At 34.6% G+C, this 19,328-nt stretch overlaps 2 protein-coding genes across 4 annotated transcripts; one reads left to right on the forward strand and one right to left on the reverse strand.

Moving 5' to 3' along the window:
* Window positions 1–1,045: 1,045 nt before the first annotated feature.
* Window positions 1,046–13,679, reverse strand: hnrnpua (heterogeneous nuclear ribonucleoprotein Ua). 3 transcript variants are annotated; one of them, XM_051868991.1, is made up of 14 exons: window positions 13,101–13,679; window positions 8,997–9,111; window positions 8,042–8,115; window positions 7,739–7,878; window positions 7,553–7,652; window positions 7,339–7,451; window positions 6,661–6,924; window positions 6,450–6,569; window positions 5,943–6,071; window positions 5,610–5,778; window positions 4,843–5,112; window positions 4,447–4,685; window positions 4,162–4,254; window positions 1,046–3,109 (listed from the first exon to the last, which is right to left on the reverse strand). In XM_051868991.1, exons 1-14 carry the CDS (start codon window positions 13,525–13,527, stop codon window positions 3,059–3,061), a joined length of 2,304 nt encoding a protein of 767 aa, XP_051724951.1. In that variant the 5' UTR covers window positions 13,528–13,679; the 3' UTR covers window positions 1,046–3,058. The 3 variants fall into 3 exon arrangements, with proteins under 3 accessions (XP_051724951.1, XP_051724950.1, XP_051724952.1); XM_051868990.1 differs by having other exon boundaries at window positions 4,162–4,257; XM_051868992.1 differs by lacking the exon at window positions 1,046–3,109 and adding an exon at window positions 3,153–3,808 and having other exon boundaries at window positions 4,162–4,257.
* A 997-nt stretch (window positions 13,680–14,676) lies between these two features.
* Window positions 14,677–18,832, forward strand: efcab2 (EF-hand calcium binding domain 2). Its single transcript, XM_051868561.1, has 7 exons — window positions 14,677–14,817; window positions 15,131–15,215; window positions 15,370–15,442; window positions 15,544–15,623; window positions 18,017–18,059; window positions 18,258–18,324; window positions 18,605–18,832. Exons 1-7 carry the CDS (start codon window positions 14,796–14,798, stop codon window positions 18,718–18,720), a joined length of 486 nt encoding a protein of 161 aa, XP_051724521.1. The 5' UTR covers window positions 14,677–14,795; the 3' UTR covers window positions 18,721–18,832.
* Window positions 18,833–19,328: the final 496 nt, after the last annotated feature.

Here is a 19,328-nt window from a genome sequence, read left to right on the forward strand (position 1 = left end):
GTTGTCATGTTTTAAATATTCACTCTATGTTGTCAGCTCAATACTTATTAACATTCTCAGTGTCTTTGTCATTTAGGTATTAAATAAATTATTATTATTCAAACCTTCATTAAAGTATCGCGCAGACGCGTTGTCACGTGGTGAGTGTTACTTTTCTCTACGCTAGAAGGATGGACCAATGATAATAGTTGATGATTCTCTGATAATGATTTTTTTTAATAATCATTTTATATAGATTGTTTTTCCACAGATTTGCGTTTGCATATTAGGTCGAAATCCGTAGATGTAACAGATTTAAATGATTGTAATTTACATTGTGTACAATTTCTCCCATGAGGTAAAAAACGTCTTGAGATTTGAATAGGGTTTAATAGGGATTTGAAATTTTTGAGCCGTCTTGCGCCCCCTAGAAGCACTGCATTTGTGTATTTGTCGCCCAATGTTACTTTCCCACTTGCTCTAGTAAAGAAAATAAATTAAACAAGTCATTTCCGTTCGCTTTGTTTCAAAATAAAAGTTAAACATCTAATTCATTGCTGACCACTATATTAAATATATATCAAGTATTTAAAGACTTAATATAAAAGAATTTGTTTTTAATTTTATTGTTGAACAGGCATGAAACAGGCATGAAATATGATATATCTCAAAGGGGTAGCGCTCGACTCAGCAAACAGCCTGGCATGAATGTCTCTGGTTTCAGTGTAACTACATCTCATTCATGTGGCAGAGCTATACATAAACAGAGTTAAATAGTCACAGACTAACTTGAGTGTTATATTTCTGCATGGATATGCCTATAGGATAGGTTGTGCTAGGAATTCTAGTCCTCTGTTAGCTTAAGTTTATTGCAACACTCGGTATGCCTAATGTGCCAGTTGTTAAATTGCGTAGACAGACAGACAGAAAGATAGATAGATAGATAGATAGAGAGAGAGAGAGAGAGAGAGAGAGAGAGAGAGAGAGAGAGAGAGAGAGAGAGATAGATAGATAGATAGATAGATAGATAGATAGATAGATAGATAGATAGACAAATGTAAGCCAATTATCTTCAAATTTTATTATAATTTAAAAACAATCTATTTCAAAAAGAATGCATTGAATAAGTTACTCGTTTCATCTTTTTCTTCTTGATTAAAGGTAAAATACAAAACATAGCAAGGTATAAAAAGAAAGGAAAAAGGTCTATATTACAAAGTGTTAGAATCTCAATATTATATTTTTTACCTGACCAAATACCTTAAACATGAACAAATACAACATCAAAACAAGCTTAAATTTCATTTTTTTTATGTCCTACAGCACATGCCATTAACAATTTCCCAGTACAAAACAGTAATACTTTTAAAGTAATAAAATTATCATGTTCCTAATATCTGCTGTATTTTTTAGCCAACAATTATCTAAAACATATTTGTCATTTGCATCAGAAGTATGGGACAATGGAGAACATCTTAACAACACTGATGTGAGAGATTATCTACAGCGGTAAAAAAAAAAAAAAAAAAAAAAAATAATAATAATAATAAAATTAAATAAATATAAATATATATATGCATATTTCAGTCACTAAAGATCATCCTATTGGTAAAGTAATCCTGTTGGTAATGTTTCATAGTTATGCAACACCATCTCTGCTGTGGGAATTATAGATAAGCGAAAGAAACCTTCAAATGTGTTTTATCTGCGTAGATGTTTGCATTTGTTTGCAGTTACAATAATTACACATTTAAAGAAACCAGTCTATTGTTGACAGTCCACAATGGCACCCTGACATCCTCTGAAAGCTTTAATACAGAGAGAACTATTATAAAATAATTTTCATAGAGTAAGATGATGTAGTCCAATATTCTAGTCGAGTGTTATTAAATTGCTTTAATTTTGAAGCCAACTACAATTTTTTACAGGTCTATACAGCTAAGGTTATATTAAAGAAGATTGCAACTGATTTGTAAACCGTGTACACTTTTAAAAAGTAAAATAAATCACAAAAAGACCAAAATATATTATGACACTTAACTTAGATACTTAATCTTTAAAAAGCAGTAGGCCACATTTCAAAATAAAATAAAAAAATAAATGACATTTCTAAAAATACAGCTGGGAAAAAAAAAAAAAAACTCTTAATAAAATAAACTACACATAAATAATATCCTGAACCCGCAATAATAAAAAGCATCTATTCTGCTTTCTTTTTTTTTTTTAGGTGCAAAGATTCGAAAATGCTCTTTATCGCTCCTGACAGAAAAGAGATTAAATGTTGAAAATCTGATGGCTTTACGCAGCTTTGCTCGCCTTATCCCCAAACATATTGAAACCACTGATCAAAACACACATTATAACTAGACTGCGGTGTTTCAAATGACAACAAGTACATGATAAGACAACAGGCATTGCTTTTCTACACTGGGCAGGTTTTGACTTCGAGGTACAGACTGTTTAGCACCTACTTCATTTATGTACAGATGGCGGACTACTTTTAAATTAAGACTTTTCAAAATTCAGCAATATAATCTAATGAAGCGATTATTCAAAAACACTCAATTATTACATAACTACAGTTGAAATTTCCAGTTATTTCAATGAATTTTCTTGAATATACAGTCTTCCTCCAAATTTCAGTATCTTAGTTTATACATTAAATGTTTCATGTTCCTTTAACTTAAAATATTATTGCAGCAGGACAAATTATTCATATTACTGCAAAGTGCCTCGACAATAGCATTCTTATATTACAGAGCCTTACTGCAACACAAAGATTCACACAAGACTAATTGAAAGTAAAACCCTGAAAGCTGTTAAAAGACAAACATCCCACCCTGAAGTTATACTGAGATTCCTGAATTGAACCACGCTGTCATATGAACCTGAATAAAGACAAAGATGAAATGTTGAAAAAAAAAACCTGTAACAGGAAGCCTGTAAAGCTTTGAAAGCTCCAGAGTCATTTCTCCTCAATGTCCTATTAAAATCTGTACAACAACAAAAGGACTTTAAATAAAGTGAATGACTTCTGACGTTAAAGCTTTATGTGATATCAGTCCATCACAGCTATTATTCAGTAATATCCAGGATGGTATTGTTGACTCCATGGCTTTTGATTCCAGAACTGATGAAGACAAAGAAAAAAAGAATTAAAGAAGGAAGCTTGAATACATTTTTAGGACCACTGATATTTTTTGCAAATTTTTCATTACTTTCATGATGTATTATTTATAGTTATTTATTAATGTACATATACTACATACATACATATCTTTTTATGATTTAAGAAAATATGTTTTACTGTAATACAGGGATCTAATTAGAGCAACCATTGGAATTAAACAAAACGAAAACTAACAAAATATTTTAAATTCTGTCATTAATTACTCACCATAAGACCTTCATTCATCTTCAGAACACAAATTAAGATATTTTTTGATGAAATCCGAGAGGTATATGACTCGTCCATAGACAGCAATTTAACCGACACTTTCAGGGTCCAGAAAGGTACTAAAGACATCATTAAAACAGTCGACGTGACTGCAGTGGTTCAACTTTAATTTTATCAAGCAACGAAAACACTTTTTGTGCACAAAAACAAACCAAAAAAAATGACTTTATTCAACAATATCTTCTCTCCTGTGTCATTCTCATACGTTGTTTACGTCCAGCGCTTCCAGGTTCGAACGCTGACTCATTATTGGCCGGCTCCTGCATCAGCATCATATGCATGCGTCGTGCTGCTCACGTGATCAGCTTTGGCCAATACTGAGCTGGCATTCGGACACAAACATGGAAGCCTTCACTGTGCTTACTGTGTCACCTGCATATAGATAATGACAGTGAAGAGAAGATGTTGTTGAATAAAGTTGTTATTTTTGTTTTGTTTTTGAGCACAAAAAGTATTCTCGTTGCTTCATAAAATTAAGGTTGAACCACTGCAGTCACGTCGACTGTTTTAACAATGTCTTGAAAAGTTACAATGCACCTTGAAAGTGTCAGTTAAATTGCTGTCTACGGACGAGTCATATACCTCTCGGATTTCATCAAAAATATCTTAATTTGTGTCCCGAAGATGAACGAAGGTGAACTAACCCTTGAAAAAAAAATCCTTGATAAAAAAAGGCCTCATTTTCTTTATGCAAGATCTTGTTTTATATTTTTCGAGAGACTCACCCCTTGTTGCCAGCTCTGGTTGAAAGCTTGTGCTTTGTTCATGCTAAAGTTGCCATTTTTAAAACCTCGATTATTTCCTCCTCGACCCCTGAACTTCTGTGGAAACAGCAGATTTATAATTCATGGTTCACATGTGGGTCACATTTTAGTTTTAAACTGACCTACTTTTCATTCATTAGCTGATTATCTTACAGGCATACAGATTCGAGTTGTTCAGGCTGCTACAACAACAACTAAATTTTAATTTACAACTAAAAATGATCTACATTATCAATGATTTCTCACCTGGTTGAAGTTTCCCCGGTTGGCCCCTCCCCCTCGCCCCATGTTGCCCCTGTGCATGGCTCCGCCCCTGTTGCCCATGTTAACCATATTGCCACGCCCAGGTCCTGGCCTGGGGGCACCGCCCCTGTTAGGCATCCCACCACCACGGTTAAAACTGCCCCGGTTGAAGCCTCCTCTGAAGGCAGGGGGAGGAAGGAAGCCTCTCGGTGGTCTGCTGAACCCCCCACGCGGTCCAGGCACTGCCAAACAATCAGAAAAGCTTTTCATTTCCTTTATACATTATTAAATATGCCACATTATGTAAGTGCAGCTTTACGGTGTCTTTAATTTTCCTCTATACAAATAAGCTTATATAAAGAATAAAAACAAACATTTAGCATAACTGAAATGGCGTACCACCCCTGAAGTTGCCTCGGTTTTGAAAGCCACCTCGTCCGCCCCTCTGACCCTGTCCTCCTCCTCGGTTGAACAGATTTTTGCCTCCTCGTCCCCGGGTTCCTCCTCTCTTAAGGTGTACACCTCCCTGATTGGGTTTCTTCTCAGGAGGAAGGGAATTTTTGCTCTCCTCCTTGTACTGTTCAAGAAGTTTGGATGCTTCTTCCTTCTGCAGCTCGACATAAACCACTTCAGTAAAGCAATCACCTTCCACAGGCAGCGTGTATATTCCTGGAAAAGATTAGTGTTATAGTGTGTCATTTTGGAGTTTTGTGAATTGCACAACAGTGTTGTTACTGTTAAGCCCTTGACATTCCTAAGGTCCATAAGGTCTTAAGTGAACATAAGATGTTGGGAAAGAAAACGTATGTGTCTCAGTATATTGGATCCGTGCATTAGGCCTTAAAGTGACAGCAGCTTAATATTCCTGCTGCTGTCTGTGTTTTTAATGTTAATTAAATAACAAAAGATAAAGAAAAATCACTTATTGCTCTGAATAACTGTTTGCTCTGACTGAATAACTTTTGAAACTTTAATGAGGATTAATCTATTTTTCAAGGCTGGAAAAAATATTTAAGGCCGGTAAATCACTGGCCATTGGCAGGTGTGGCATAAATATGAAAATAAAAGCTAATACAAAATATGAATAAATACCATAATAATATATAAATGATAAAACACAGTTGCACACATCTTAGATCAAGTATGGCTTGAGAAAAGGATCTTACCCTTCATTTTTAGGACTGCATGTTCAGGTACATCTTTGCCATCTGTTTCTGCCTTTTTCTGAGTCCTCTGTATATATTCCTCATCTGTTGGACAGACTACTACAGCTTTACGCTGGAACCCGGCAAACAGGCACATTTTCCTTCTTTGGGCTGGTGCTGATACGTTAGTCTAAATGGAGACATTTAAGATTTTGTATTTTCAGCAGTTGATATGGAAATCATGCACTGAATATGTAACAAGAAAAATAAATATATTGAGAGCAAAACTCAAAGAGAGATTATTGAATGCTTTGATTTTGATTATTTGTGATGTTTTTGTAAACTCCACGTCACCTGGTCAAGAATGTAGTTGCGTTTTTTACGTGCAGCGATCTCAATGAATTTTCCGAGGAAGAGAGGAGCACGCTGAGATATTGCTGAGAGCTTTGTTACATCTTTCAACTGTCGTTTCAAACTGGAAATCTGAATTTCAACATCAAAATAACGTAAATTATGATGTTAATAATGTCTAAAAAAAATTTGATAACACTTTACAATAAGGTCCCATTTATTAACATTAGTTAATGCATTAGTTAACATGAACTAACAATGAGCAATATATTTTTACTGCATTTATTAATCTTTGTTAATGTCAGTTAATGAACAACATGAGTAATAATTCTTCATTGTTTGTTCATGTTAGTTCACAGTGTATTAACTAATGTTAACAAATACAACTTTTGATTTTAAAAATGTATCAGTGAATGTTGAAATGCTGTAGAAGTATTGTTCATTGTTCGTTCTTGTTTACTAGTGTAGTTAACTAATGTTAATGTTAAAATCTCTCATGTCAACACTCACCATCATCTTCTCTATGATGGTGTTTGTCCCAAGAATGTTGTATTTTCCAGGATTGGCTTCTGTGTGCTTTGTAACCCATTCAGTTTTTCCAGATCCAGGCAGTCCGACCATGACAATGACCTGTGAAGATTTACAGCAGATTTCAGTGATGACTTTTAAACTTTTAATGATGATATAGAAGAAAAATGTAATGAATGGCTAAGAAACCAACCTCACAGTCTTCTTTGGTCTCGGGCCCCTTTGGTCCTCTGATGCGATCGCAAACAGGGATCTGCTGCAGGAGCGTAAAGCCGTCAGGTTGGGGGAAGTACGGTGTTTCACGCTGGCCGAAGTTGAACTCAACCGCACAGTTGTGGCAGAGGACGTGAGGGAAGAGCGGCTTCCCCTCAAACTCATCCTTACTGACTTTGAAAGCTGTTCCCAGATCCTGTCCATTTTTGGAGAAGGAAATTTCCATTTCTGCTCCATCAAAATTCTGCCAAATAAACACAGCAATCATTATATATTATGGCCAGACACAACACACCCACACTTGTTGAACATTTCATTTCAAAATCTTGAGAACTAAACATGTTTTAAATTGGATAAAAAAAAAACTTTAAAATATTAAATACTGTTCTTTGATTAATAGAAAGTTCAAAAGAACTGCATTTATTTGAAATAAAAAATATTTTATAAAATTATAAATGTATTTACGGTCACTTTTGATTAATTTAATGCATCCTTATTGAAAAAAAAAGTATTAATTTCTTTAAAAAAAAAAATCGAACTGATTTAAAACTCTTAAACAGTAGTCTATGTACATACATGGCGCCTCTTAGTGTTCAAAAGTAGTAACTGCACAGTGGTTAAACATTCATTCTTGATAAGAAAGCACATGGATACTTACAATAAAGCATCCGACAACATCATTCTCATCGAATGCCTCCCCAAAGTCCTCTGTCACACCGTTGCTGGTTTTCTTGGCCTTAGTTGAAAAGGCATATGAGTGTGCTTCCTCCCCTGTGAATATGTAAGTCAAAGGGACACTCAAATTACGTTACTTATTTAATAGTTCAACTATAATATATTCCTATGTAAGAAGTCAACACAAAGACCCTCACCTAGCAGAAGAGAGCTATTTGCCGTTGACCAACCCACCAGGACATCATGAATATCAATTCCTTTGCTAGAAATGTGTTTTACAGGTATCTTCTCGATAATCTGGTGCAAAGACATGCAAGAATAAGTCTAGGGGCATGACAGGACAACTATAAATAGTAAAGATGAGGTTAAAACAGTGTTCTCACCTTCATTTCAAAGCAAGCCTTGCCCTGTGCCACACCATAAGATGCTCGTCCCCCTGCCCAAAGGTAAGCAAAGCTCTCCATGGTGAGAGAAGAGGCGCTATACCGATCCCGAGACACCTTGAAGTGCAGGTCACAGTTGTCTGAGGAAATAAAGAGATAGACAAATGACTTGAGGCTTTAGCATATCACCTCACTAAACATTTGACACTTTACAGACATATATTATGCATGTTGCTCAATGAAATATTCAGTGTTTATTATTAGTATATATTTGAGCAGTATTTGTGAGATCTTCATACTTACAGGTGTCCAAACACACAGTTGTGTCATCAAACTCTTCATCCTCTTCCTCCAGAGGGGGCTGGGGAGACTTCGCCCTGAGGGAAATTTAATAAAATTCAGAGCCATTATAAGTTCCCATTGAACTTCCTTTGGATTTTATGGATTATTTATTTCTTCACCTCATTTTTTTCACAGAATACATACACAATTAAATCAAATAAACAATTAAATCAAACATTAGTAGTTTTTTAATAAAATGGGATCACATGGTGGATTTGCACAAAAAAAAAAAATCTGCTCGGATTATATTTTACAGGTAAAACACTTTATCTGATTTTTTTTAACTTACTATTTCAATATATTTTGAAAATAAAATGTTTTTGAAATGTATTTTTATGTGTTTAATGGCTTTGTATATATATATATATATATATATATATATATATTAAATTGATAATATACAGTGGTTGCATGCAGTTCCTGGGAAAAGACAATACCATCACATCGTATAAATTCAATTAAACATCATACACATGAAAACATAAAACAATATAAATAAGATAAGGAAGAATACACAAAATGCATCCACAATGCACTTTAGTGATATTTTTTTAGTGATAACATTCAATACGGAATAAAAAAAAAAAATGAAAAGACATATATAAATAGTTTCTTTTCTGGAAATGAATCAATACCCCATTGAATATTTTCATATAAACACGTTTCATCTTTTAACAGCCCAAGCTCTGACCTACGCAAAAACATTTCTAAGGGGAAAAAAATACCACTTGAGGTGACAGAGATGCCCTTATTATAGACCGAAAGTAATTTCAAAATGGTCAGTAAAAATGTGTGTTTCTTTGCACTGATGAGGAACAGCATGTCAGATTTGGCTCTTCACTGCCAAAACTGCTCATAAATCTTTAAGGTGCAGCGGTACCTCAGGAGTACCAGAGGCCGACTGCACGTTTCTTACCGGCTGTATTTGCTTTCTTCAATAAATTCAAAGTAGCCCCTTCCATGTTCATCTCGCCGTCTCTTTACACCCTTCTTATTCTTCTGTTCATCATTCTTGTCTTTGTCCGCATCCCCTTTGGAAATAAAACAATAAAACGTAAGGAGGCGTACCTCCCTGCTGGACCCATCATGATGTAACATGATGGTCCAAATAATTACTGAAGGACTTCTGGTTACTTCGGTTATGCATGAATTGCAATGAGCAGTATTTTAAAAGAAAGGTGTATTTAATTATAAGTTCACATCTTTAAAATCAAGGAGCGAAGTCATACAGTGCGGTTAGTACACCGCAGCACTTATTTGGGTAAAGACCAAAACAACTGCAATCTGGGCAATTTTGAGCTAAGTAACACACATTTTCAGATTCACATTGCATGCATCTTGAAGAAAAGTGTTACAGTGTGTGCAAATATTCAAGGCATATTTGGTGATACTGATGGGCAAAATTCACAAGCACCTCTTTCCCTATGTGTGCAACTTGTGCTTGACATAACAAAAATTAAATAGAAAATGAAAAAATAGGAATATGGGATAACCCTATCCATAACCCTACTCATAAGTTATCCCTAAAATCAGAGAGAAATGATAGGCAAATAACATTGCTGTAGAAGCACTTAACCCTGGTTTTAAGCCTTAACTTGTTATAAACTGTAAAGTTGTTCCTCAAATCTGATTGGTTGATTGTAACCTTATTCCAGGATCAACAAAGATGTTGATCCAAGAACATGTTGTACTTGGTAAAATCACGTTCACCATCCTGGAGTACCCCCTACTCCCTAATTAAACTCACCTGATTTAACTCATCAGCACGTTAGTAGAGAATTCAAGACCTGAAATGGCTGTCGGATAAGAGAGACATCCAAAATGTGTACTGTTGGGGTAGGGGTGGGCGATCTTCCCAAAATTTCATATCACAATCTTCTAAAACATATTCACGATCCACAATCTGAATCGTGATCTTTACTATTTTGAGATGTACTATCTAGAATATCCAAACTGGAACAAGCCTATAGACTATCTATTTGCACAGTTTAAAACACAGTATTGCATTAAGCAGTTGTCAGTTGTCAAAATAGTCATTAAACCCTGAGTTAAACTTTAAAACACTGCATAGTCTTCACTGTATGAATTAAAAATACATTGAATCTTATTAAAACTACTAAAGTTATTCAGTCAAGAGCAGTGAGTGATTTTGTCTTCGTCTTTTGTTTAACATTAATGATACAGACAGCAGCAGGTATTTGCATTAGGCTTTAAAGGTTCAATGTGTAAATTTTAGCGGAGAAGCTACGGTGGCCGTCTGGCTGACACAAGACAAAGATGTTGTCGTCTGAGACAGAAGAGAGTAGCCAGTGTAGCAATGAGGTTTCTTCTTACTTCTAACAAAGAACAGTCTCTGCTTCTAATAAACCAGACAACTACTACTACTACTACTACTACTTTGTGCGTATTCAACGTAGTGACGATGCAAGCTGCCTCTAAAAACAGGAACGAGTTAGAAGAACAACAGCATAGTGACGAAACGCACTCTGTAGAGTAGTTTGTCTGTTTAGGACTGCTGTAGAAACATGCCGGCACATAATGGTGACTTAACATGTAAGGGGACCCGCGGTGTATGTAGATAGAAATGGCTCATTCTAAGGTAATAAAAACATAACGTTCATTATGCAAGGTCTTTATGCACCACTGAAAACATAGTTATTTATATTATATTGCATATCCTCCCAAATTTTACACATTGCACCTTTAAGACCGAATGCATGGATCTAATATAATGTATATAGATATTATATATTTTCTATCCCAACTGTTCATTCACTGAAGACATAACCTACTGTCTTTATGTAAATACTCTCCAAGACAGACATTTTGACTTTTGTGTATATTTGACCATTTAGACGTGGCGCCTGAAACCCAAAGTGTAATTTGCTTGTCCGTATTCACAACACGCACACAGAAAGCACATGGGGCAGTTTAATGCCCCTTTAATAACCCTTTTTAAAATATAGCCTGTCCCATAGTACATGAAGTTACATGATTTGACTGATTTGGAAGTTAAAGGCACACTCCACTTTTTTTGAAAATAGGCTCATTTTCCAACTCCCCTAGAGTTAAACAGTTGAGTTTTACCGTTTTCGAATCCATTCAGCCGATCTCCGGGTCTGGCGGTACCACTTTTAGCATTGCTTAGCATAGTTCATTGAATCTGATTAGACAGTTAGCATCTCCTTAAAAACTGACCAAAGAGTTTCAATATTTTTCCTATTTAAAACTTGACTCTTCTGTAGTTACATCGTGTACTAAGACCAACGGAAAATGAAAAGTTGCAATTTTCTAGGCCGATATGGCTGGGAACTATACTCTCATTCTGGCGTAATAATCAAGGAAATTTGCTGCCGTACCATGGGTGCAGCAGGCGCAATGATATTACACAGTGCCTGTGACCCCCTGCTTGCACAGGGAGCGTGCCTTGCAACCATGGAGACATTTGTGAGAAGCACTGCGTAATATCATTGCGCCTGCTGCAGCCATGGTACGACAGCAAATTTCCTTGATTATTACGCCAGAATGAGAGTATAGTTCCCAGCCATATCGGCCTAGAAAATTGCAACTTTTCATTTTCCGTCGGTCTTAGTACACAATGTAACTACAGAAGAGTCAAGTTTAAATAGGAAAAATATCGAAACTCTTTGGTCATTTTTGAGCAAGATGCTAACGGTCTAATCAGATTCAATGAACTATGCTAAGCTATGCTAAAAGTGGTACCGCCAAACCCGGAGATCGGCTGAATGGATTCGAAAACGGTAAAACTCAACTGTTTAACTCTAGGGGAGTTGGAAAATGAGCCTATTTTCAAAAAAAGTGGAGTGTTCCTTTAAGTTTAGGCTTTTAATGAAGGCCGAAAACACACCACTTTAAAGGAAAGGAACGGCATGCGGCGAAATGATCATTTTATCTTGATTATTACGTTTTCATAATCATTGGAAGGCAAACTAACCAAAACTAACATTTGATTCATCACACAGCCCTACTGCTGTTGAATTGTTTTTCAAATGCGTCACCACGCATAAAAGACACATGATAGAGACACGTGATATAATTTGGCCAGTCAGCACAGCCATCTAGTAGCCAGTCATTGCTGTATTTTAACATTATTATGAGGACATAAAAGATTTCTCTATGATTCATGTGAAAAATAGATTGTGGATGATCAAGATATAAAATCGTCAGATCGCCCACCCCTATGTTGGGGGTACTCCAGTCCAGCATCAGGGTTGGGAAACACTGTGTGAAATGAAGACAAAGAATAACAGTGTCCTCATGAGGTCCTCCTCACTACTCCAGGGCAGGCAGAGTAAAATAAATGAACTGAGATCATTATGCACAGACTCCATCTGGAGCTTTTGTCCTTCCTATCTCCACTTCAGCATCCTGTTACAGCTCACTGACCCGAGAGCCTACTGCTCAACCAATAAAAACCAACATATTAAAGGTCATTCTCAGTAAACTGTCCTACATTTTACCTAAACATTTCATTTGATTTCGATTCGATTTGAATCGGTTACTGCTGAATTGAAAATTAAAAAATTGTGCAAACCATGACAAAACAGAAGTATCTTCTGAATCAGCAGATTCTCTTGTTTAATTTGATATACAACATCTACACAAGCTTTTCATATTAAAAACTAGAAATATTACAGCTGACCATAAATATAGGCCTAGTAGACTTATTATAAATATCAAATGAAAATGAATAAAAAATATTATTGCATAAATTGTGTGGTGATACATAAAAAAAAAAATAAAAAAAAAAATATTAAGTAACTTTTTTAAAAATGTTCAGTTTTTTTGTTCTTTGTCTTATGCATTACATGCTAAACTGGGTTAAATCTATTAGTATTCTGTATCAGTAGTAAGTCAAAGAGACACAAATGGGACAGCAGCGGCAGCATCTCATAAAATCCTGTATGCGCTCTGCTGTCAGAATGAATTATTCTTTCATCAAAACCCAAATATGCATTTAAAAAATATGAATTGCACAAGCTTCATCATGTAATCTCACCCTCGCCAGGGCCCATGTCGAGAGCCACATCATCCTCATCAAATTTCTCCATCTCTTCATCATCTTCTTTGAGCAGGACATCTTCATCTTCATCTGATTTATCCATCTCTACCCCGGCATCCTCCTCCATGTCCTCGGCCTCCGCGTTCTCTCCATCCTCCTCCTCCTCCTCTTCTTCCTCATCAGCCTCCATGCTCTCTCCAACCAGATCTTCCTCAAGGTCTTCATCGCCCATGTAACTGAGGCCGCCTCCATCCTCGTACTGTCCTTCAGAGCCGTTGGTGTCGGTGGACAGCGCCTCCTGATCCAGAGCGGCCTGTAGCCGGGCCATCAGCTCAGCCTTCAGCCCTTTATCAGACAGACTCCTTTTCTTCAGTTCGTCCTTCAGTTCATTCACTTTCAGCTTCTTCACATTCATTGCGCTCATTTTTGTCGGTTTGATTCTTTATTTTTTAGACGTTATACCCCAAATTTGTGAAATATGAGCGGAAAGAGCAGGTTATGTGCGGACTGTCCAGAGACGCTTGATGCGGTCACTGATGGGCAGCAGTCAGAGCAGAAGGGGCAAGTTTACCCTTATATAATCTACCGTAATGCACATAGTAGAAGAGCAAAGAACCGTAAATATCACTATATAGCTATTGTAAAAGATAATAAAATGTAAATCATGAGGGAATTGCTGGAACTAAAAGTAGTAATTTAATATCAGTATTCAGTTAATTGCAGAAAATAAATAAAAATAAATAAATCTCAATATAATACTAATAAGGCTAATAATAAATAGACCGTTTTTATATAGCCTAGGGTTACAGTAACATAATAGCCTATTTAATATTAGGCTGCTAATTTATTATTGTAGTATAGCCTATCATTTCATTATTCGATACCACAAGAGCTATTAAAAGATTTATACTTAGCCTAGTATATCAACATTAATATCAACATTGCCAGAGAAGACTATTTTACATAGACTGCCATTTTTATGAAATTACATTTTTTTCTCTCTCTCGTTTTTTCTTAAAGGCTAGGTCAATATATTATACATTTTTAATTATAAAAATATTGTGCTTTTTTGCAGAATTACAAATAGGCTAAGTAAATGTGTTTTTTTTTTTTTTTTTTTTTTTTTAATGGAATTTATTTTAATGGAAATTATTTTTTGTTTCCTATGTCTGATTGGTTTGGTGTTTGGTTTGGTGTTTGGTGACTATATGGCCATATTTATTAGCCTGTATAAAATGTATATATAGGCAATATATATACATATATATATATATATATATATATATATATATATATATATATACATACATACATACATATATAAATTACCTTCATGTGATTTCTGATGTATTAAGCATTTTTTAACTGTCGCAGACTAATTTATTATTGTATAGGCTATCATTTTATTATTCAGTGCCACAATAGCACATAAAAGATTTATAGGCTATAGCCTATATCAATATTAATATCAATATTGCCAGAGAACACCATTTTGCACAAAAATTGCACATGAACGCCCTCCAATTTCGAAACTTCAATGCGATGAGCTCGTTATCACGACTTCAGAAGTGGGAATTATCAAAGGCAGCATTATGCTGAAGTTGTGATACGAGGAAACTCGTATTTACGATAATTCCGAGAGCACGTGAAGGCAGCTAGTGTTCACGTTACCTAGCAACCAGTGTTTTGGACATGGCGGACAAGTACAACGCAGGTAACAATGTTACATTCAAAATGCAAAACTTATCCCTTTTGGGCTTACGATTTAACTAGTAGCATTTGTACCCTTACGTGTTGTTTGTAGCTCAGTTGGCAATTGGCATTACTACAATTTTTATCCCCTAAATGGTTTGTGCAAACTATCGAATATGTAGCCAGCTAACGCGGAGAAGCAAAGTAAAAGACCATAGTTGTTAATAGACTTGCTTGGAAAATAAAATTAAAGTAAATTAAAAACTACAGAATTAACTGAGACGTCTACTCCACTGTTTTGCCATGTTTGCTGAAACATAATTTCCTTTTGTCAGAAACTATTATAACAGAAACTCAAAAGAGGATAAGTAATGCCTTTGACGTATTTGACCATGAATCCAACAAGACTGTTGATGTCAGGTAACATGTCAAGGTTTTAAAATGTCACTTTCCTTGCTTCCTGTCTTACTTAGTGGTTTATTAAGTTCAAATTTACTGTCTGATATCTGTTATATGACGGTGACTTGTTTAACACTGATTTTTTTTTTTTTTTTTTTTTTTTTCACTGTAAAAGAGAAATAGGCACCATTATCCGTTCACTTGGCTGTTTTCCATCAGAAGCTGAATTGCATGATATAATTGCTGAGGTCAGTGGTTTGTTTTTACAGTGCTGGGCACTGGTTCATTTAGATATTGACTCTTGCAAACTGAGTAGATTAGTAGTAATGATGTGTGACTGCTTCCACAGCTAGAAGAAGAAGAGCCCACTGGGTTTGTACGCTATGAGAAGTTTCTTCCAACTATGACTAAGATCCTGCTGGAGCGCAAGTAAGACTGTCACTGAGAGTGAAGTGATTAGGATCAATCGGATAAATTATAATAATCTTGAGCTTTCTGCAGAATTACAAATATGTCCCTGCCAAAACAGATTTTTTTTTTAATGCAAATGACAAGTTATTTTTGGTTTTCTATGCCTGATTGGTTTGGTTTTGTGTCTAAAATGGCCATTTTATTATATAAAATTTAGTTGATTTCATAAATTACCTTCATGTGATCCCAGAGATTTAATTTATATATATATATATATATATATATATATATATATATATATATATATATGTGTGTGTGTGTGTGTGTGTGTGTGCCTGTGTGTGTCACAGGCAGTGTATTTAATATTAGGCTGCTAATTTATTATTGTAGTATAGCCTATCATTTTATTATTCAATGCCACAAGAGGTATTACAAGATTTATACTTAGCCTAGTATATCAACATTAATATCAACATTTCCAGAGAACACTATTTTACATAAACTGCCATTTTTATGAAATTACATTTTTTTTTTTTTCGTTATTTTCTTAAAGACTAGGTCAATATATTATACATTTTTAATTATAAAAATATTGTGCTTTTTGCAGAATTACAAATAAGTAAATGGTTTTTTTTTTTTTTTTATGGAAATGATTTTAATGGAAATTCTTTTTTGAATTCTTTTCTGATTGGTTTGGTGTTTGGTTTGGTGTTTGTTGACTATATGGCCATATTTATTAGCCTGTATAAAATGTATATATAGGGTGAATTAAGGGTGATTGGGACATAAGGTCAAATGGGACTATATAACTATATAGAATTTATTTTCTCACCTGATGATTGAAAATAAAAACTTTTTTTTGCTGAGCCCTAGCTGCGAGACCACATAATTAAAATGGGATGCCCTCATTGGTCTAACATCATGTAGGTGGGCGGGGCATGCATCAAACAGGAAGTTGACCGTGAAATGCATGAACTGAGGAAAATGACATAAGCTTTTGGTAGTTTTAATAATAAGGTCCTAAAATTGTCATAGCTACAAACTTTGTACAAACTTTTGATAGAAACATGAATATGATGCACTACTGCTACAAAATCAGTAAAAAAAATGTGAATATCATGTTTCTATTTTCAGAATTAGGTTGTTTTTATTTTGTCCAATCCACCCAAACACAATTTGGGTGGATGGGACAGTATAATTTTGGGTGATTGGGACAGTGCTTAAATGCTTTGCTAATTAAGAAAATTTTTAGCCTTGCAATAAAGAACCATTGTATATGCTCTATATGCCCTAAATCAGTGTTCACAACCATGTGCAAGCCCTAATCAACCAATAAAATATTCATGAACTAGATTTTACTAAAGTAAAACAACCAAATTCTGAAAATAGAAAAATTATAGTTAAACTCTTTTTATTTTGTATTTTTTTTTTTTTTTACTGATTGCAGTAATAATTTTACTGTTGCAATAATAAAAGGTTTGTGCAGGTTAAATGTGCTTGTCAAACAGTTAATTGGTGATGGGCCCACCCAACATCTCATCCAAATGTTACCAAAAAAAAAAAAAAAAAGGTTTTGGATCAGTTTACTTTTTTTTTTTTTTTTTTTTTTTGTATGAATTTTGGTCCAATATAGCATTTTATAGCATTTGTAGTTATTGGTAATTGAAATAAAGCTGAAACTAAAATAATATATATATATATATATATATATATATATATACATAACATGAAAAAAACATAAACTTAGAGTAGAAATGTTACCCTGGCAATTTTAAGTTTAAGTTGAAATACTGAAATTACTAAAACTGAAACAAAAATAGGTTACACTTTATATTACAGTGCCATAGTTACATTGTAATTACTCTAATAAGTACTGAGTACTATTAATTAACTACATGTACTTGTAGTACAGTTAGGGTTAGGGTTTGGTTTAGGGTTAGTTACTTGTAATTATGCATAAATTACTGTTATTACAATAGTAAGCACATGTAGTAATGTGTAACTACAGCACTGTGAAATAAAGTGTTACCCAAAAATAAATTAAAGCTAAATAGAAATTAAAAAAAAAAAAATTACTAAAACGAAAATAAAGACTGAAAATATAAAATTATAATTCAAAATATTAGAAATGCTATAATAGTATATAAAAATAATACAAAAATAACACTACTCATTGTCACTGATGGGTTTCCTTGCATTTTGGTGGGATGTCCTGTGTTTGAAATAACCCTTAAGTGCACATCATGATGAAAAAGCTGACCACTTATTCATCAACCTTGTTTGCATAAGTATTTTCCTATTCAGTTTCCCTATAGGATTTAACAAAAAACTTAAATCAAGTGTTTTAAGCTGTGAAACAAAGATTAACAACAACATTGCAAATTCTTGATCAAAAATCCTCTTTATTGCAGGTTCCGTCCTATTCCAGAAGACTTGCTCCTCCAGGCCTTTGAGGTGTCTTATGCTCTGACACTTTAACATTTTGTTATTCTTGTTTTGATGTTTGAATTCACCTTGGTTACACTGCAGAAAAAAAATGTTCAGTGAAATTGTCAGCAATTTCAAAGTACATTTCAAATTGGGTACATAAAGATGGAGACCTTGTACTAATGGAATTATTCAATGGAACGGTGCTGTTGTCTCTTTTAAAAGGTTTTAGATCAACAGAAAAAAGGACACTTGAAACCAGAGGAACTGACCAAATATCTAACACAAGAAGGTATAGTATGTCCAGTGAGACTATTAAAAAGATAGGCTTCTGATATTTTAAAATCAATGTGCAATGCTCTTTTGTCTCACAATTTAACAATACATAAGCTGTGTCTCAATTCAGAGACTGCATCTTTCGAAGGCTGCATTCATATAACTTATAAAAAAGTTGCTAGGCCTTTGAAGGATGCAGTCTCTGAATTGGGACACAGCTAAGGAATTCACAAAGAAGTCAAGTTTACTAATTCTGATGTTTTAAGTTAACAAAATGAATTCTTTCTGTTTTGAAGGAGAGCCCTTCACACAAGAAGAGATGGATGAAATGCTGTCTGCGGCTGTTGATCCTGATAAAAATGTCATTCTCTACAAGGACTTTGTGAGCATGATGACCTATGATGACACTTGATGATGACTAACGAAGCGAATAGATCAAATAATTGAAAGTTTAGAGAATTACAATCAAGGTATCATAAGCAAAATCCTCTCAGTTACCATAATAAATAATACTGTACATTTTATTTTGTCTCTTTCCCTGTGGTATACATGATTAATGCTGTTCATAATGCCCAAATACTCTTTCCTTATTAAATAGTGTGGCAAAATGACACAGCATAGCATTTACCCTATTCAGATTTATTCAAACAGAGTGGAAAATGTGTGCAAGACTGTATCATAGATTGATAATTAATCATTCTCGCTATTAATGAGGCAGGTTTTCTAAGGCCAATTATGTGTCTGAGAGCCTCATTATAAAGTCAGTGTGTGATGTCTTTCTTCTTTCAGTTTCATTAGCAGACTCTGATACCACAGTTTTTGTGAAGAGATGACATATTCTTGCTGCTCATTTTCTCCTAATTAACCTGTGCCCCATGGGTGTGTTTGTGTGGGGGAACGACTGGATCATAACTGCCCCTCTGAGAACTGACCAAAGAAGCACATCACTTATGAGAGCCTTTACAGAATGCAATTATAGAAGTTAGTTCAGAAAGTAAAGTTATGATCTAATATTTAATA

Source organism: Ctenopharyngodon idella, chromosome 17, assembly GCF_019924925.1.
Source record: "Ctenopharyngodon idella isolate HZGC_01 chromosome 17, HZGC01, whole genome shotgun sequence".
NCBI classification, from domain to species: domain Eukaryota; kingdom Metazoa; phylum Chordata; class Actinopteri; order Cypriniformes; family Xenocyprididae; genus Ctenopharyngodon; species Ctenopharyngodon idella.